We start from the raw sequence: 19,928 nt of genomic DNA on the forward strand, positions 1-19,928 counted from the left end.
TGCGCTTGGAAAATCGTCAAGAGTTCAACTTTCGCTTTTCTGTTTTCCACGAACGGCTACTCGGATAATGCGCCTCTCCGCATAGCGATGGAGGCTGGCGGGTGCAGATGGGGGAAAATATTTCGCGCACATTTTACACATACGCCGTAGCTACACAGTCATATGTGTGCTGTGCTGCTGGTCAATGTTTGCGTGTGAGCAGTAAGTGCTCTGGTATGAGTTTACTGCTCCTCGCATTCGTGTTCGTGTGCGAGCGCGCGGACGTTCGTATGTATGGTAACGCATTTTTTAATTTTTAATTTTAGTACAATCGTGACAATATGAGCGGCAACATGTTATAGTCAGTTAGCCAGTCAGTATTCGACAGTCACAGTAAGAAAACCACAGAACGCTCGGCCGATGAGAGAAATATATACGCAGAAAACGCGGGCAACGAGAACAACAACACTTAAGAGAAGTGTTTTTGTAACATAATCATAAGATTTTGGAAATCTTGAGTCGAGCAAAATTAATTTTTTTTTTTTTGAAGTGAAATTTTATAAAAATTTATTTATCACAAATTTTAGAAAGAGAAAACCTAAAAACATATCGATTTCATAAAAACACGCAAAAAATTGTATACGTAAAATAACGCCAAAGCTTGCGTATTTCCCAGTACTTAATATGGCTATACTATTTCAGTAAAGTAAACAAGTGCAATGTGACTGTTTAGAAACGCCACGTTTCCTTTCATAAATATCCATAATTAAATTTTCGAAAAATTTGTGCGCCGCGTGCAATAAAACCGAATCAAGGACACTCAGTGCATGCGTCCTCAGTGTCAGTGCGAAATACTGCAACCCAAAAACAACAACTGAAACAGTGCCTTCCAAACTGTGCTTTTCTACAACTGAGTTTGTTAAGCCAATTAGTGACATTTTAAAATAAAAGAAACAAAAAATCGAGAAACCCAAAATCGAAAAGTGTGAACAGCCAGGCAAAACGGGCAACGCATAACAAAGCCGCCTAAGCCGCCACAAGTGCAGTGTAAACTGCTAGAAAGAGTGCAAAGCAGCAGCATCAACAGAAACTTTCTAACCAATTCACCAAGAGCAAGTGTCTGCGCGCACCATTTCAACCCTGATGGCAACAACAGCACCGGCCAGCGCCCCCCTGATCAGCCACAGCAGCTCAGACAGCAGCAGCAGTAGCAAGCCGATTACCATACCCTTGCTCGAGCGCTTCTCCAGTCAAGTGTCCACCGGTTCGGCCGACAGTGGCGTCGTTGTTGGCGGCAATTCCTCATCCAGTACTTATGTGGCCGCAGTTGTCAAAAAGAATCGCACCACAGCGAACAACTGTTCACTGGACACCCGCTGTAATTCGCTTTGTCTGCATGGCTCGAACGCCAAATGGCAGCTGCAGAAGCTCAAGCAGCCCACCAACAAGCAGCTGCTCTCGCAGGATAGCGGCATAGATGCCGTCGTCGATGGCAGCGGTAGCGGTGGCGCATTGGCCGTAGATGGCGACGCGGACTCGACTGCCGGCTCGCAGCAGCATCTCAAGTCAACGCAATGCTCGTCGTCGAGCAGCGAGTCGCTGGGCGGCAATTCGTCCGGCCTGTCGCTCTCCAAGTACTCAGAAGATGGCGGCGAGTCGGAGCACTCGTCGGGCATTGGCATGAGCTTGAGTAGTGGCAGCGGTGGGCGTCGCATCAAGTATCGCAGTAGCGCCAGCACCTGCACGCAGGGTCTCGAGGACCGCATCGAAGAGGTGGACATACCCGAAGATTATGATGACGACGATGTAGTCGATGTTGGTGATGAGGATGAGGACGTTGACGTGGACGACGATGAGCTGGACGTGGGAGTCGGCGATGACGAGGATGTGGACGTCGATGAAGATGACGATGACAGTGATAGCGGCAGTGACAGTGGCAGCGATTCGGGTAACAACTCGGGCGTTGTCGGCGAGTCCGGCAGCGTCTCAGTGCCCGCTGCGGCTACAACACTCAACGGTTCGTTCGGCAAAATTGTGCCGACCAAATCCCTGCAAGCCGCCAAGGATGCCTCGGCTCCTAACCACCATTTGGGCGTCAAATCGTCCGTGCATGCGCAGTGCGCCTCAGCGCCGGTAGGCAGTGTCACTTACTCTACGTCCCTCCACAAAGCCAATGAAACAAATAAGCCAACCACTAGCAGTAGTAATCATCATAATAACCTAAACAATAATCGTAGTAGTAGCACTAGAGATCATAGTAGTAATAGTAGTAGCAAACCGCAAGCAGCCACTAAGTCCACAAACCCCGAATCACAAGTATTGGCCACTGATGGCAATTATTATTTCCCGCTGCTGAAAATCTCCGACGATCCGTATATCGATTCGAAATTGATCAACAAGAAGGATGGCCTCCAAGACACCATGTACTATCTGGACGAGTTCGGCAGTCCGAAATTGCGTGAGAAATACGCACGCAAACAGAAGGAAAAGGAACAGAAGCAACAGAAGGCGCAAAGGAAACAAAGTAAACGCGAAGACGAGCGTAAGAGGCGCACAACGTTAACGTCAAATGCCGCCGCCACTGCTGCATACACGACTGACAAGAAACCAATTACCAATGGATCGACTATGGCATCCAAAAAACAACGCAATGTCATAGACGATGCGACAAACTGTGATGATAGCTGTAAGGAGCATAGGCAAAGTAGTAATTGTAAGCACAAATGCGGCGGCGGAGGTGCTGGACACGAAAAGAAGGCGCTGGCAGCAGCCACCGGATTGGGCGAGAGCCGCCAACAGGCAGATACGCGCATAACAGCGAGCAACAAGTCGCTGTCCGTCGCATCCTGCGTCAGCTGGAACAAAATGTTTCGCAAGTTTAAAACTGTCTTAGGTAAATGTGGGGCGATTTTATGAAAAATTTATTGTATAATAAAAGAAAATGGTGTGTATAAAAATTGCGTGCTAAAGATTTGAGCTCTGAAATTTTGCAAGAGTAAAAGAATTTGAGAAATAATTCCAAACTCAAAGAGGTGTAAGAAACTTAAAACTGAACTTTTGCGGCACAATAATGACTTTTGGCTTATTTATTTCACCTTGGTATTATATTTATTATTTTTGCTTTATTTTTTTCATATTTTTATTTTTTTCTATGTTCTTTTTTTCATTTTTTATACATACATGTATATTTTTTGTACTTACACTGCCGAAAAGAGTGTTATTGGCACGGAGAATTTTACACAATCGATGCAAACAAATTTTTTTTGAAATTTTTTTCCGCAAATTTTTTATAAAAATATAATATATACTACAAGTAAATATTAAAATGAAATTTCTAAACTTTTTTTTAAATAACTCAGGAAAATTTAATTATTTACTTTGGCAAGTTTTTATATTTATTAGTTTTTGTTTAGTATTTTTTATGGTTTTTTAGATTCTTATTTTGTACATATGTAGTGTGTATGCATATTTTTTGTACATGTGTTTTAATTTTTTATATTGCTTTCATTTTTTAATATTGTTTTTATTTTTTAATATTGTTTTTTTAATATTGTTTATTTTTTTTTTTTTTAATATTTTGAATCACTTAATAGAAATTTAAAACACATTGCATTAATGCAAAGAGTACTTATTTTATATTCAGATTTTTTTTTTTGATTGCTGGCTCAAAATTTTACGATGTTCAGAATTCCATTGCTTTCCAGAGACCTTCAAACCTCAAAAAACATTTCAATAAATTTTAGAATGTTAGGACCAAATTTTTTTTAATTATCGGTTTTTCGCTCATATCCTTAAATTGTATGTATTTTAAAAAATTCGGTCAAAATTAAAAGTGATATTTACAAAAAAAAAAAAAAAAACAACCAAAACTATTGAAATATTTTTTTTTTTTTAAATTTTTGGTACAATATTTAATTTAACTTTTTCTTGTTTCTTTATAGGTAAGTCTCTTATGCAAAACAAAATCGTAAAACTCAACATTGGTAAGGCACAAGTTTTAAAGAATTATTTAAACTTAAGCAAAATATTGAAAACAATACAGACAGAACTCTTGAATGATCTCACGACGACATTTTTCAACTAACTATATATAATTGTTTTTCTCCAAATTGCAAAGTTATTTCTTCACATAATTATTTGCTACGGATTTTATAGGTATTTACATTTATTTTTTTTTTTGTTTTTGGTAACTTTTCTATCCTTTACAGCACACTGCGCGCTCCATTTCCGCCATTGTTTGCCAAAATTGGCTACCGCTAGTGTCAATGAATTCAATAAATTTTATTTTTTTTCTTCCAAAAATAAAACGTCATTTAAGACATTTCGTCTTTTCGTTCATTACTCGCGAAATATTCTTGCCAATTTTTTTTTTATATATTTCTTTTCAAGCCTCCCACTGTCGGAATTTGTTTTCTTGTACACGTGTATGAATTCTCGATACATTTCCGTTGCAAGTTATACTTCATATCAACAATTTAGCGCTGCCGAAATTTTCCCCAATTATTTTTGGAATTGTAAAATTTTTCTTAAAATTCTTTAATATTTACATACTTAATATTCATGTGATTATAAGAGTATTTCCATTCATAGGCACGTTCTTACATACCATATTGTTTTAAGCTTTGATATCTTCGAGGCCAACTTCACAACATGTGTACAACATACAGTGGCGGTAAAAAGTGGATGAATAATGGTGTTTCGTTTTTAATATTTGCAATGTTTCTCAAGCAAAATTTTTTTTGATACTTTTTTTTATAAAAAAATGGTTCATGTTTTAACAAAAACCATATAAGTCGGACTTTCAAACATTATACAGATTTTAGAAAAATTCCAAAATTTTTTATCTCAAGTGTGAGCTTTTTAACCGAAATTTTTATAACTTTTTTGGGGCATGCAGTTAACTGGCTTATGATATTTTAGTAAAATAAGTGCAAGTTTTGTGCTGCTAAAAAATAGCATTGATTTAAAATTTCTTTTTTTAGTTGACGGCGTTTGCACTTTTTTTTCTATATAATCATGAATTTCTTTTGGAAGAGTATGAGCAAGACCGTTTGCGAAAAAAGTAAAAAAAAAAAAAATAAACGCCATTTTACCAAAATTTCGCTTTTTTTGTGAAAAAAAAACCGCAAAAGCCACCAGCAAAAAAAAAATATTAAAACTCAATGCGATTTTTTAGCTGATCAAAACTTGTATTTATTTTACTAACATTTTGCCTGTTTATTGCATGCACAAAAAAAAATATATAAAAATTCTGGTTAAAAAGCTCGAAATTTAGATACAAATTTGCTAATTTTTTTTTAAGTTCTGTATTAAGTTTGAAACTGTGATTTATATGGTTTTTATTAAAGCATGAATCATATTTTTGTAAAAAATATTTAAAACCTTTCAGCTTGAAAAACATTGCAAATATTAGAAACGAAACACCATTCATCCATTTTTGACCGCCACTATACATAAATATGCATAAAAAAATGTAGTGCGAAATTGTAAACAATACTCAGAACAAAGACGAACGCGTGCGTAAAATGTTGTTGTAACACAAAATATAAGAAAAATTACAAAAGCCATGTTTTCTATACAAAGCTCTTTAATATCAGTCCATAGGCCAATTAATGATAGGCCAGCACTTTTTGTTTAATTTTTTTCTTTTACTCCCGCCTTTTCCATATTTTTGCGAAGAAGAGCTTAATCTAGAAAAAATATACAAATCACGTCATTGCAATAATTTTTAATTAAATTGCGGTTTTCCAAAGGTTCTGCGTTAAAAACAACAACTCCGCTGTTTATCATTTCGGGTCGAGCGCACTGAAATCTGCGGCTGCCAGCAGCGATTCTCATATATATATGTATATATAGTACATCATGCTTATAAATATTATGCGGTCAGTCAAATCTCGTCAGGCAGTCAGTTGGTCCGTCAGTCGTTAGCTGATAAGCGGACATACTCTTCATTATTTTATGACTTTTCAGCTTTGCATTTAGCGTACGCTTTTTAGTTTTATTTTTTATTTTATTTTACTTTATTTTATTCTATTTTTTTTTCTTGCATTTTTTCTCACCCTCTGGCGCTTGTTTTTGTTTACTGTGCGCTTTGGCTTTTTCCTTTCCTACAAATGCCTTCAAAGCATTAGTTTTTGTACTTTTTTAAAACAATAATTCTGTTTTTGTTTTTGTTTTTGTTTTTTTTTCATTCAGTTTCATTCTTTACTTGAAATGAAATTGAATTATCATTGTTGAACTGAACGAGCGCGGAGTATATACTATCTGTATAATTTGCACAATAAAGTCGGTCATTGAGGTTATCGCGGCTTAAAGTCAGCTGTTCTGTGTGCAATGACTGAATGACAGAGCCATCAGCGGTAGCAGCAGCAACATCAGCAGGAAACGGCGAGAAAAAGACTAGGAAAATGAAGTATATTCTACCTTCTACACATTTGTGATGGAATTCCATAAATAATATTATTTCTTAACAAAGAGGCATAAATTTAGACTGGGTTCAGCTTTTCGACAACTTGAGATACGTATAGGAATTTCTAAAAATGACAAAGATAAAAACCATCATTTCCCTAAGCTTTGTGGTAATTTTTCGTTCTTAAATGTATGGTCTTGGGTGTGACTACCCAAAATTTGTGAAATTAGATGCCGAAGACTTCAGTGTTGGGAACGCTCATATCCTTAGATATTGCGGGTTTGGGAAATAGCGCTGTACCGCTGAATACCAGCTGCTTTAATTTGCTTTGCCGTGGTACCAACAAAGCGGCGGTGGCTCGCCATACATTGGTCGCTAAATATCGGAAGACGATAGATAGTGTTTAAAAAATTTAAAAATGCCCCCCGCTGAGAAAATTTTTTTCCGGGCATACTAACCCGATGCGATGAAAAAAAAACCGGGCGTTTCAACCCGTTTTCTTTTAAATATATTTAGGCGTTTTTTTAGAAATCTCGAGGTTTCGATTACAGGGTAAACCAGTTTATTTATATACCAGAGTCTAAATTTTTTTTAATATTTCTTTTATTGAACATGGAACTACATAGAACATTTTTATTAATTTTATATCTAAATACTGGAAAATTTTCGACTGCAGAAAGTTACTTAAAAAAAAAAATAAAAGGAAAACCGAACGAAAATCTTTCACTGTTTCATTGTAGCAGCTTACTAAACTATTTCTAAATAATGGCTTCCTTGTCATCTTACGGCAGGTAAAGGGCGAGGCGAAATCCAACGGGTTTGCACCGTAGGGAGAGGGATGTGAGTGGGCATATTCAGTGGTTCAGCATATAAAGTGGTGGTTAGTTTCTTGTTATTAAAATTGGGCTGAACAGTTAAACTTGCTAGAATATCCAGAATGTCTATAACTGTCTATAAAAGTCTATATTTGTATAGTATTTTGGTATTTTTTCACTTTTGTTGGTTTTTATTAACATTTCTTAACAAAAATTTAACTCAATAAACCATTTTTTAACCCTGGAAGGTCATGCTTAGTTTGCAAATTTTTTTCTTACAATCTATGTGAAAACATTAAGAAGACACTAAAAAATAATGTGAATGTAGTAAAATTTATTATGTCGTAATTTTTAAGCTTAGTGATAAATATCAAGTTTTAAATCGGATTATATGCAAAATTTCCGGTGTTTTTATTTGATACTTCATCTAATTTTTGGCACTTGTTAGGTTTTTTTTTTGTATTATGTCGTATTATTTTGTATACTATATTTTCTACTTTAGTTTTGATGATTTTTTGTATATTTATTTTTACACATTTCTTAACAAAACTTTCCATCTGCTGATGGACTAAGCACACACGTAAAGCCCGCAGCAAACTGTATCCATTTGTTTACTCGCTCTGAATTGATTCTTGTCCAGATGATAATTGTAATAAAATTAATAATAATAAACAACAAAAACGTATCATATAAAATACTTGTCCATCCAGCTATGCAAAAGTGTAAATCATTGCGCTTCATTAAGCTTGAATAATTTTTACATAAAGAGCATGTATGTATGTAGTATTTATTGTATGTATGTACATAAATTTATAATTAATGTATTAATTATCTTTTTTACATACATACACTTCTATGTATATATGTATGGACATACATAGATATACATAGTACGTACATGGCTCAGATTGATAATTTTTTTTTGTCTACCAAACTCGTTACTGTCAAGCAAGCTCGTAGCTATTTTGTCACTAAAATGGGTGTGTCCGCTGCTAGCGATTGGCATATGCCTCCTTTTTCAATCAGTATTGTTTTCTGAATTTTCTGTGTACAATATGTAGTTCTTGTTATGCCAATTTCTTTTTCCCATTTTTTATTTTTTCCATGACACATATTTAACTTTTCTTCTTGCTTAGGCGACATATTTGCGCCTCATAATCACAATTTTTTATGCACTTTAGTGCTTTGGCAACATTTCAAGTGCTTTGGAGCGAGAAGATACAAAAAAAAAATTCGAACAAATATTTCAGTTAAAAAAACTTTTTTTTTAGAATTCTGCAATTATTTTTAGCATTTACGCACACTTAAATTTAGTTAAAAATAACTTTTAAGATTTTTTTTTTGTAAGGAATCTTCTAGCGCTCAAATATATATATTTTTTTTTGAGAATTATTCGTAAAAAAATGTTCTATGCACTGCTGCTCGTGGCTGTATGCAGACTAATAGCTCGTGTGGGCGATGTACGTCGACAAAAAATTTCAATCGCAAAAGACAAATGTGCTGAGCGTTTCGATGCGTATGGTCGCAGATTGTATACTGCTTTCAGTTTATTTTCGAATTCGAAATTGGTACATAGTCTATAATTGAAAACATCTTGTAGCTTCACGCCATCCAATAAGCTTTTTCCCCTTAAGCACCTATTTTCATTTTTAAGCACCTAAATGTAGGCTATTTAATGTGCTCTGCAGTTATGTGAAGGTGACAAAAAAACATAGAGCAAAAAAAGTGTTTTTTTTTTTTAATTCTTAACTCACTAATGCCAAAAAATTACACAAGTTACATACATACATATGTAGCTCCGTTTTTTAATGAACGTATGCGTTTATGAAACAATTTTGTCTGCTAATTGCATATGTCACATACGATGTGGTGTCGTCTGTGCTCATATTTATCTCGATAAAATATTGAATATTCTGATTTTAATGGTCAAAATTGACAGTTTCCTAAAAATTCGCATTGAAAATTATGGGAATAGAACACCTTATAGATTTTTAGCAATAATTGGAAACATGATTTTTTGGGTGATTTTTTTTGCACAATCAAAATTTTTTTACAACAGAAAAAACTTGAATCCGTTTTTTTTTGTGGATTTTCGTATTTTTGGGTTTACAAATTTTTATATATGTACATATGTATGTATATTTTTTTCTTTTCTCAAAATTTTTTTTATTTATTTTTTGTAAGTTATATATATTTTTGCTCTATTTTCTTATATTTTTCGATTTTTATATATTTATTTATTTATTTGTTTTTACATTTTTTTCTTTACATTTTTTTGTTTTTACATTTTCTTGTTTTTACATTTTCTTGTTTTTACATTTTCTTGTTTTTACAGTTCTTTTGTTTTTACCTTTTTTACATTTTTTTATTTTTACATTTTTTCGTTTTTACATTTTTTTGTTTTTACATTTTTTGTTTTTACATTTTTTATTTTTGCATTTTTTGTTTTTGCATCTTTTTGTTTTTGGATTTTTTTTGTTTTTGCATTTTTTGTTTTTGCATTTTTTTGTTTTGCATTTTTTGTTTATTTTTTTCCTTTTTTTGATTTAACATTTTTTTGTTTGTACTTTTTTCTTTTTACATTTTTTGTTTTTTAATTTTTTTGTTTTTACATTTTCTTGTTTTTACATTTTTTTGTTTGTAAATTTTTTTGTTTTTATTTTTTTTTTGGTATTAATTTTCTTGTTTTAAATTTTTTTGTTTTAAAATTTTTGTTTTTAGTTTTTTTGTTTTTAAATTTTTAATTTTTTGTTTTTAATGTTTTTGTTTTTAAATTTTCTAGTTTTTAATGATTTTGTTTTTATATTTTTTGTTTTTATATGTTTTTTTTTGTATTACGTGTATCTTTTTATTTTAATGTTTTTTTATACAATTTTTTATATATATTTGTTACTTTATATTTTTTATTATTTTTTTATGCTTTATATACTTTTGTTTTTATGTTTTATGTCTTATATTTTTTAATATTTTTTCTAAATTTTTTCTATAATTTTTATAATTTTTTTTTATGGAAAGGTTATACCTCACAGGTGGTCCCATACTAATTAGGTTTAGATTCGATCATTTGATCGTTTTGATTAACGGTTTTCTTAAATTTTTATATGAGAATTTTATTCGGTTTTGTTTTGCTTAAAAATTACTTGTTGCTTTTATTTTCTTCATTTTTTGGTTCCGTTTTTTGTTTGCTGTTGCACTGTAGTCTTTTGACAGTTACGCCACTGCTTAAATCATTTTTCACATCTATGTACGGTGCTTAGGCAAAAGAAAATAATTTAATTATACACGAATATAAATGACTGATTTCATCAGTTTGTTTTTCAGCGAAATTTGCTTTCCCACTGCTGCAAGGGTGCCTGCGTATGCTTGCCATGGCTGCGAGCTCCTCGCACAGCGCTGGAATTCGTTCACTACATTCCACCTAAGAGTTTATGCAACCACAATACTTTGGCTTCTTTGTAATTATTTCCCTTCTTTCCTCCCGCATGGGGACTGCATAAACTTTCTACCTATGCACTGCATTTCCCCATTCGTGTTTTGTAAACATTTACCTCTTTAATGTTTGCCCCATCCATCCATCACTCACTGCTGCGTCTGTTGTACAAGCTTGGTAGCTAGCTGTCTGAGGTCACCCCTTAATTTTTCGCCGGAATAGTAAAATTTAACTTTTTATAACACATTTCCTTGGTATTTTCCTTGTTTGTGATTTTCACTCTACGCGGAAACTAATTAATTCGACTGTTGTTGTGCGAAATTTGCACAGAATTTTTCATAATACTATATATATGCTCCAGCTAAAGTTGCATGACTGGCGGGTTGATTGCTTAGTTAGTGCTCCATGTACGCTACATTTTTAATGCCTTTTTTCTAATTAGGTACTTATCCATAATTCGTTTTCGTGCTTCTCTTTTAATTCTTCGCTCAAAATTTTCTCATTCATTGATGTCATCACCTAACGTAAATTTTTACTGCTGTGTTTTTATCCAGATTTTCTCCCTTTTTCCTATTTCGTCTTAGATTAAACTATTTTCCGATGCCAGTTTCCCACTTAAAACAATACACCTTGCTGACTTTCGTTGCGCATTTGTTTTCTCTTGTGCAAAATTAAATAAACACACATAGCGAGCAGAATTTTGTATTTTCTTTGAATTATTTTCATTTTACCTTTCTACTCATTATCTACCTTTGGTGTGTGTATTTTTAGATAGTCACACATTTTCTTCTTAGTTTATTTTTGTAACATGTGGCCACTCACTTTTTTCCTTTTTAAATTTTTTTTTTTTTTTAATCACCCTTATTTACTTCATTGGCAGCCCTCAATCAATTGTGTATTCTTATAAATATACGAGTATGTACTTATATTTGTCTTTATGCTGTTTTGTTGTTGTTTTCGTGACGCTCACGTTTTTATTTTTGTATACTTTCTACTACTTGTGATTGCTCTCGTTACTCTATTGCCACGATCAACAAGATCGCGTGACAGGTCATCAGTTGACGTTTTCATTTGATTTAAAATTTTTTTTTTGCCAATTCCCTACTTATTTTCTAACTAAATGTACATACTTTGTACAAAGTTCGTTTGCTTATTTTCTAAGTTAGTATCTAGAATTATCGCTTACATTTCGTTTAAAAAGTTTTCATACCGAACAAGAAGAATATGTTGGCAGTGGGGGTTAAGCCAGTAGCTAATAGAATTGATATATTACAGTGAATGATGTCGAATATTTCTAAAAGAGACTTATCGCACTCATGCACAATTGTCTAAAAAAAAAAATGATTCGAGGTTGGTAACACTGTTCTTGAACGTGATCATTACATAAATATTGTAAAATCCTTTAGTTAGTAAAATACAGGATTTTTCTCGCTAACATTTTTTGCAGTTTTAGAAAGCCATACTCAGTAATCTTCAGAAATCGTTAAGCATAGTTACAACTGCTCAATAATATGAGGGATCATGAAAGGAGGAGATTATTTTTTTAGTTTTAAGATTCAAAAATATTCAAAATCTTCAATATGCCGGTGATACTCACAATTATCCAAGATTTCTCTTAACTCTTTATTCTTGCTGCATGCTTTTGCAGAGTATTTTAAAGAAAACTGCAATATGCAATCAGTGTATCTTTCTTTAGGTTCATCTGGAATGAGCTCAAGAAGTGAAAGTACTTTATTTGAAACGAAAATTAAGGAAATTGTTGCAGAGTTCTCCAGCATCCCATATCGGGTCCTAATACCGAAGATTATATGTTAGAGGACTTTATCTAGCTGGTGATATAAAAAAATAAGTCGATATTCCTCAACGATTCCTTACATACTTACATACAAAAAATTGGAAAAATTATAAAATTGTGAAGATATGAGTCATCAATCCCACAATCGGACATCGTCTGAAAATTACAAAAAATGTTTTTCTTATTTAAAAAGGAAATAGTTGGCGCGCTATGTAGGGAAATATTTTTTTTTTTTAATTTTGTTGGCAAAAATGGCATTAGTTTGAAGAAAACGACATGAATTTTCATGAAATTGTTTAGTTAATTAAATTCCTAACTTAACAAACGGGACATCGGATCAAAAAATGTAAGTTAAATCGGCACGGTAGATCTTTAGATATCGTGTAGAGCAATTTAAGAAATTTCGTTTCGAAAAGACGCAACAAAAAATTACCGCCTTATTATATCGACCGCTTTGGCCGCTGTGGCTGAGTGATAGAGGTGCGTACTTACGTTCCGTGGGACCTGGGTTCGCTCCTCGTTCAATTTCCCGCCATTTGTTTAACCGCATCAAGACGCACACCGCAAACTTAGCAAAAATGTAAGCGCGAAAATATTTATTTGCGCGAAATTTTGTCGATATGCATGAAGAAATTTTGCAAATGTTAAGGTTTTATCAAAAGCTTCTAGCACGCCACGATTTTTTTTTTTAAATATTTTATTAAGTCAAAACAATTTAAGGCCGGTTCGTGGTACCTTATGCCTTTCAGGTGTTTTTGTTGTAACCGCATCTCAACGTCTATATTGAAGTTGATATGTGTACACAACTCATCAAAACATCGATCACCTGAAAAGCTATTTATCACTCCGCTTGCTTCTCATGTTGATAAAGAAATGCTTATTTTTATCAGAAATCCCACTGGCACTGTGACCACATCACTAACTATTTACCGTTCTATATTTAGACTTGTTAATAACTTATACTGACGATTTTTTTCTTCAACAAAAAAAAAATATTTATATTTTTTTCACGAATTGGGCTGTCACGATCACATGTCATTAGCGCTCATTAGCACACGCATACAATACACGTGTACACACTGCGCCACAACTACCAACACCCAAAAAAAAAAAAGAAAACAAGCAAAACAAGATTGAAGATTGCAACAGTTACTCGGTGAGGGTTAGCAGTGATCGAAGAATAAAAGTAAATACATATACAAAAATTGTTTTTATGCAAAAATTTTTAGAACAATTTCGGTAATTGGCTTGGCTGATGAAATAAAAAGGTCAGTAGTGAAAAAATATAGATAAAAATATAGAACGAAATCACTTGCTTTTTGTTGGTTGCAAATTTTTTAACACACGCAAAAGCAACAAGTTTCCTTTGTTTTTCTCAATCGAGATAATAGCAAAAGTTGTGTGCGGGCCACAACAGGTTATTTGATGTCGAACTAATACTTGTATGATGACACGTTACACACAAACACTCGAGTAGATAAAAATGTCTTAATTACCAAAGCGACCATATGTATATAAGTCTAACCGGCTTTAGCATGTATTTTGTATCTGATATTCAATTATCATTTCAAAATCATGCAAATATCCGACCGACCCACTGCTCGCTATCAGTTAATTGCTTAATTATCATTCAACCATGTGACCTAAACTCCATAAATTCAATGAAGCCGCGAATAAATAAATTTCTCCATTAATAATAACAAATTCAATTTGATTGCGCTGCTTCCGCCAAATTAACGCTAATTGCGAGCGCAAAAAAATCCAAGTTAAGACGCTTCACTTTCTGTTGGCGCTGAATGAGTCCCTTGAGGGATTTGCTTTTAAATCAATTTTTTTTTTTAATATTTTCTTCGAATATTTGCATTATTGACGCAGCAATATAATTGATAGGAAAATTTTCATATCAAAATGTATGAAAATGTTGACGTAAATCGAAAAATGTCAGACGTTGTAGAAAATCAATCAAAGTGGTTTTGCTAATTTGAATCGTAAATATATGCCAATAATTGTGCAGTTTGTTGCTTAATGCACTATTTGTTGAAGTGTTAACAAATTTTTGTTATGTTATTTTTATATTTTATTAGTATTTAAAGCTCATTAGCGCGTTCGTTTTTTATTTGATGATCGTCACACTTTGCTAAGTGTGAACAAAATATTTGTCGTTGGTCGATTGAGTATTGATTTTTAATTGGCATGACTTTATGAAAATAATTTCTTCGCATTCAAAATTATGTGTAAATAAAAAAATTTTTAGGCTTTAGCTTGAATGGTTTATCAGCGATTGTACTCAGTTTTCTTTCAAATATTAGAAAGACTTTTTCAACTGACCATTGTTTTTTATTAATTGCATTTTTTTCAAAGCTAGTCTGCCATCTTCTAGTGATGTTCACAAAAGATAACCTGTTTACTAGCTTCGATTAAATACCACCATTGCACAGTGGTTCAAAATTGGCATTTTGTGTTCACAATTCACTGCAGCCTTCATTTTGCACTCAATTAATTTTTTTTTTAATAAAATTTGTAAGACAGTTGAGCCCGATTTTTTGCATTATTGTTTGTGTGTATTAAATTTTTTAATGCAAAGTGCAAAAAAAGTAACCATTTTGAAGAAAATCGATGATACTGTTCCAACATTTACTAACTGTACCAGCAAAATGGATTTTCTTCAAAGTTTCTACTTTTTCTAGTTTTTTGCATTAAAAATTTTATATTTACAAACAAAAATTCAAAAATCGGGCTCAACCGGTCTCTTGCAAATTGTATTGGTATTCATTCTTAAGCAAACAAAAAATATTAAATTGAGTGAAAAATTAAGACTCCAGACTGAATTGTGAACACTAAATGCCAGTTTTGAACCACTGTGCATTAATATTCAAAAGTACTGTTTTGTAGGCAAAAGTGCTCGTCATCGGCATTCTTTTTTTATAGAATTCTTAATGTTCCCTTCAGTTATTAGTTGCAGATTACAGCTCAGTAGATCCATTCATTTGATATTTCTTCGAGGCGTTGATTGTAGAATTCATTCCTGCCATTTTTAGCAGATGATTGTGGATCTATAGACCTGCTCAGGTGATTTTTTTTGCATCAATGGTCGTAATATCAGTTTGATCTTTTAAATATTCTTTTCTATTCACGTTCACTGATATTTTCAAACGGAACTGTGGCCTAGAGTACAGTGAATTTATTTTCCCCAAAAATTTACTCTAGTTGTTTCTAAAGTAAATTCTGTATTGAAACTATTCAGCTCCTGATCGAATCAATTGATGTTTCTCTCCTCCATTAGTGATCCTGAATTTTTTAGATATTCATGTGAGCAAAACTTACCCAAACTATTTCCTACATTAATTTCCTTAATATTATAATTCCTCAGCAATTTTTAGTTCGTCTAGTAGTACTGTACGCGCGCCCATCGCGCCCGTTGTCGCATATGTCGACGTAGCAAGAGCGCCAGCTGTCTGACGCCCATTAAATTGTATACTGAAGGCAGCATTTGCAAGGCATTGGCTAGCCGGCCTGTTGATATCTAAATTAATAGTGGAGGTTTCTGTATTGCTATTATTTTTAATTTTTATTATTTCGTTTTGAGCTAGCATTTTTTTTTTTGTACTTGCAATATTTCGCTACAATTTATTACAATTTAATTGCGCTACCTGAGCTGTGCGCTTCACTAAACGTTTTTAATGAGTACGTGTGCGTTTCATTTGATTTTCATATTTTTTTCCTCTTGTTGACGACGTTTGCATTTTAGCGTAACAATTTGAACAATAATTTCTTATAACTAATGCAGCGGTGCATGAAATGATGAATTTATATAAATTAAATGAAAAATTTTGAGAAATTTATTAGTGGATGTAGAGGTCCGCACTTATGAACAAATTTATTTTATTAAGGAAAGAACGGTTTTATAAAAATATATTTGGGAAAATAATAAAAAACAATAAACTGACATAAAAAATTTAAATTGAAATATTTAAATTGAAAAAAAAAGATATTAAACCATCTAAATCAATTTAAAATGTTACTTATTAAAAATTAAAGAATTAAAAGGAATTAAAATTTTACAAAATTACAATTTTTACGAAAATTCACGATTTCAAAGTGGTTATTTTTACAAAATTCAAAAAACAAAAATTTAAACATTCAACATTTTTCAAATCTAAAAATATTCCAAAATTCAAAACTTAAAAAAAAATTCAGCATCTACAAGCAGAAAAGCAGCAGAAAATATTCAAAAGAAAATATGGTTTTATCAAACAATTTAGGAAAATAATAATAAATAAAATGAAAACTAGGAGAGATAAAATGAAGTGAAATACATAAAATGAAAAAAAGAAATAAAATAAATTGAAATATCTCAAAAAAAGAATAAATAAAAGAAATTGAAATAATATAAAATAAAGTGAAATAAAAAATTAAATGAAATGAAAAATAATGCAATGAATTAAACATAAATGAAAATGAAAAAAATAATGAGATATTAATACAAATAAAATGAAACAAAAAATTTATAAAAAATTAAAATGAACGAAGTAGTAATATAAAAAATAAATATATAGAAAAATTAAAATAAAAGAAATTGAAAAGTAGCTCATTAAAATTAAAAAAAAAAATCTAAATTTTACAAAAATTCGAAATTTTACAGTTGCAATTTTTACAAAATCCCGAAAAATTTCAAAAATTAGAAATTTTAAAAATCTAAATGTATAAAATTGTATGAAAATATAAATTTTGCAAAAACCATAAAAAATCTTCAGTCAAAACGGGCCATAATTGGCAATATTTCCAACATTTCCTCGCAATTCGCTGTCAAATTGAGAAAGCTTTACGGAAATCAGTTTCAGAATTAAAATTTGCAATTAGTGACTGGAACAGAAAGAGCGCAAATCGATTTCGAAAATATGTATGTATTATTCAACTTGCTCGTGCTGCACTAGCAATTTTTATTTTTGATGCAAGTGCTGTCTGTCAAACCATTCGAGGGTTGCCGTGTGACACTGATCGCGAATTCCTGTGAAATAATAAAGAAAATTATGAATAAAGTCTCAATTTGACCGCCTTCGAAATATATTGCACTGCCGCGTCTGACACGTTCCTTAATCCAACATCAATAAAAATAATCACTACATTTTTTTTACTTCCACCAGCTTTAAGCGTAAACTTTCTCCTGAATATTTATTTTTCACTAGCAAATTTATCTCCATCTTTCATTGCTTTTCACATTTAATTTATTTCAAATGCAATTAATAATATTTTTCTCGAAGCTCAAAGCGTTTAGCGGGGTTTTACATACATACATACTATATATGTATGTACATTAGACTACATCACAAAAAAAAGTAGCGGGTTTTCCTAAATACTTCGGAAAAATATAAAGATTTAGGTGAGCTGGACCGATTTTAAAATACCTCCAAAAAAGGAGTTTCTAAAGTACTTAAAAAAATCCCCTCAATTGATATACCAGTTTAAGCTTAAAAAATCTGCATACAAATATTTAAAAAATTTTTCAACGGAATTGTTATGAGATTTTTGATTTATTTTTTACTTTCTTCAAAGATTGGTTTGCGAAATCAGTGGAAAGGTATTTTGCCACTATTTTTATTTCTTTGCAATAAAAACTCATTCACATCCCAATTATTATTATTTTTTTTTTCAAATATCAACACATCTCAATTCAGCTTAGAATGACGCTCGCTCATCCTTCCTTTCTCTTTCATACTATGAATGAGTTTATTTTCAAAGAAATAAAAGGGGTGAGAAAACACCTTTCCAATGACACCTCATAGGTCTAAATCGAAATAGTTTTGGTCCATGTATTCAAGTTTTTGAGTTGATTTTTTTTTTTTTAATATTTTTATGCAGATTTTTTAAGCTGAAGCTTTTATGTCATCTGAGGGTATTTTTTTTTCAAAAAATTCTTTAAAAACTATTTTTATACATAAAAATCTTAACTTTTGGAGGTATTTTCAAATTAGTCTTGCTCTCGTAAATCGTAATATTTTTCCAAAATATTTTGGTGCAAGTCTTAAAATATAATAGATTTTATAATTTCAATCGAAACACAGTACCATTTTTTTTTTGTATGGGGAGTGATGCAGTCTAATGTACATACATCGCTCGTTCGCGCTCATTGCTCGTAAATTATTTTCGACAATTTTCTTAATTACGCGCCACAATCAAAGCGCATTTTTCATGCGACCCAACACAAACAACAATTTGTCTACCTTTGATTTGTGCAATTGTTTATGCACATACATATGAACACATTTATTTTGGCTCTTAGCAATTAAAGAGTTGCGGACAGAGTATTGGTAGCGCACGCGCGCGCGCGCGCGGTATCTGAATGGTTGCTGCTGCTGCGGCGCGCGTCAAGAAAGCACCTTATGTTTTTGAGGAAGCGCGGAGGTGGGAGATGAGCGCAGTGATGCTGATTGCTTTTTACTCATTATTTTGCATGAATTCTAGCATTGCCAATTGCCATGGCTCTACTCAAGAAAAAATGAAGAATTGCATTCGTCGTGTGGCACTCGTCGGCGATTGTTTATTTGTTTGTCATAGCCGCCAGCATCGCTGCAGTGATCGCCGCCTGTTATACGCTATTCTCTACACAACAGTGATTGACGGCAATCGAATATCGCTTTTTAATGCTCACATAACTTTGATTTTGCTGTTCGCTTTTTTTCGCGCTACTCGAAACGTCATTTCACATGCATAGTGCAGGCGCTTGATAAATTAAAAAAAAATAAAGAAAAAACGGCTGAGAGTAAACTAGAAAAAACTAAAAAATTCTACAAAGAAGCAGCTGCCGTGCGAAAGCAGTTTTATGTAGCTCGGCTGGCGGCGGCGGGTCCCCCGTGATTTGCCATTGCAGCATTGCAGTAGTTTCCGCTGGTCGTCCGTCAATGCAATTAACTCGAACGTGAAGTGGTGCTTGCAACGGTCGATTTTTCTTTTCTTTTTTATAGTACAGTACTCGGGCGCGTCCCTGAGTTGGTTATCTTTTTTTGGCCGCTCGAAAAAGGCTTTTGAAAAACTAGGTCAAAACCACATTGTTAAGTGAAGTGAATGCCGAGCGAGAAAAGTTAAAAAAAAAAAAACCAAAAAAAGGAATTGTGTCATAGCATAATAGCATTTATGTAAATAACGCCCAAGTCAAGTTCCAAGTGTGCCACAGAAAGTGTTGAATAAAAAACAAAACGATCAAAATCAGCAGCGCTTACCAAGTCTGCTAGCACAAGCACGACTTGTGCCATTGCCATTGAGTTAATTTCTTTTCTTATCCCCCTCCCCTGTCAACGTAATCGTCGTTCATTCGGCGATTACTTCAGCAACTGTCGCCAAAGTGATTAAAACGGGACGTCCGCGTAAAATCATAAAAATTGTGCGTAAAAAAAAGAAAAATGGCAGCGATGCCACCAGTGAAACGGACACCGAACGGCGCAATTCCACCGCATCGCTCAATATAACGACGCGCTCCTTCGATACAGACGATGATATTACTGA

General features: G+C 32.9%; 1 protein-coding gene across 3 annotated transcripts in view; it reads left to right on the forward strand.

Moving 5' to 3' along the window:
* Positions 1-316: 316 nt before the first annotated feature.
* LOC118748539 (protein kinase 3) overlaps positions 317-19,928 on the forward strand; it is a 37,734-nt gene continuing 18,122 nt past the window's right edge. For all 3 annotated transcript variants that reach the window (XM_036483057.1, XM_036483058.1, XM_036483059.1), the window contains exon 1: positions 317-2,872. In XM_036483057.1, coding sequence (XP_036338950.1) covers positions 1,123-2,872 — 1,750 coding nt within the window. In that variant the 5' untranslated portion in view covers positions 317-1,122. The remainder of the gene's footprint in view (positions 2,873-19,928) is intronic.

This window comes from Rhagoletis pomonella, unplaced genomic scaffold, assembly GCF_013731165.1.
Source record: "Rhagoletis pomonella isolate Grant_MI unplaced genomic scaffold, Rhpom_1.0 Rhpom_scaffold_00013, whole genome shotgun sequence".
In the NCBI taxonomy this organism is placed as follows: domain Eukaryota; kingdom Metazoa; phylum Arthropoda; class Insecta; order Diptera; family Tephritidae; genus Rhagoletis; species Rhagoletis pomonella.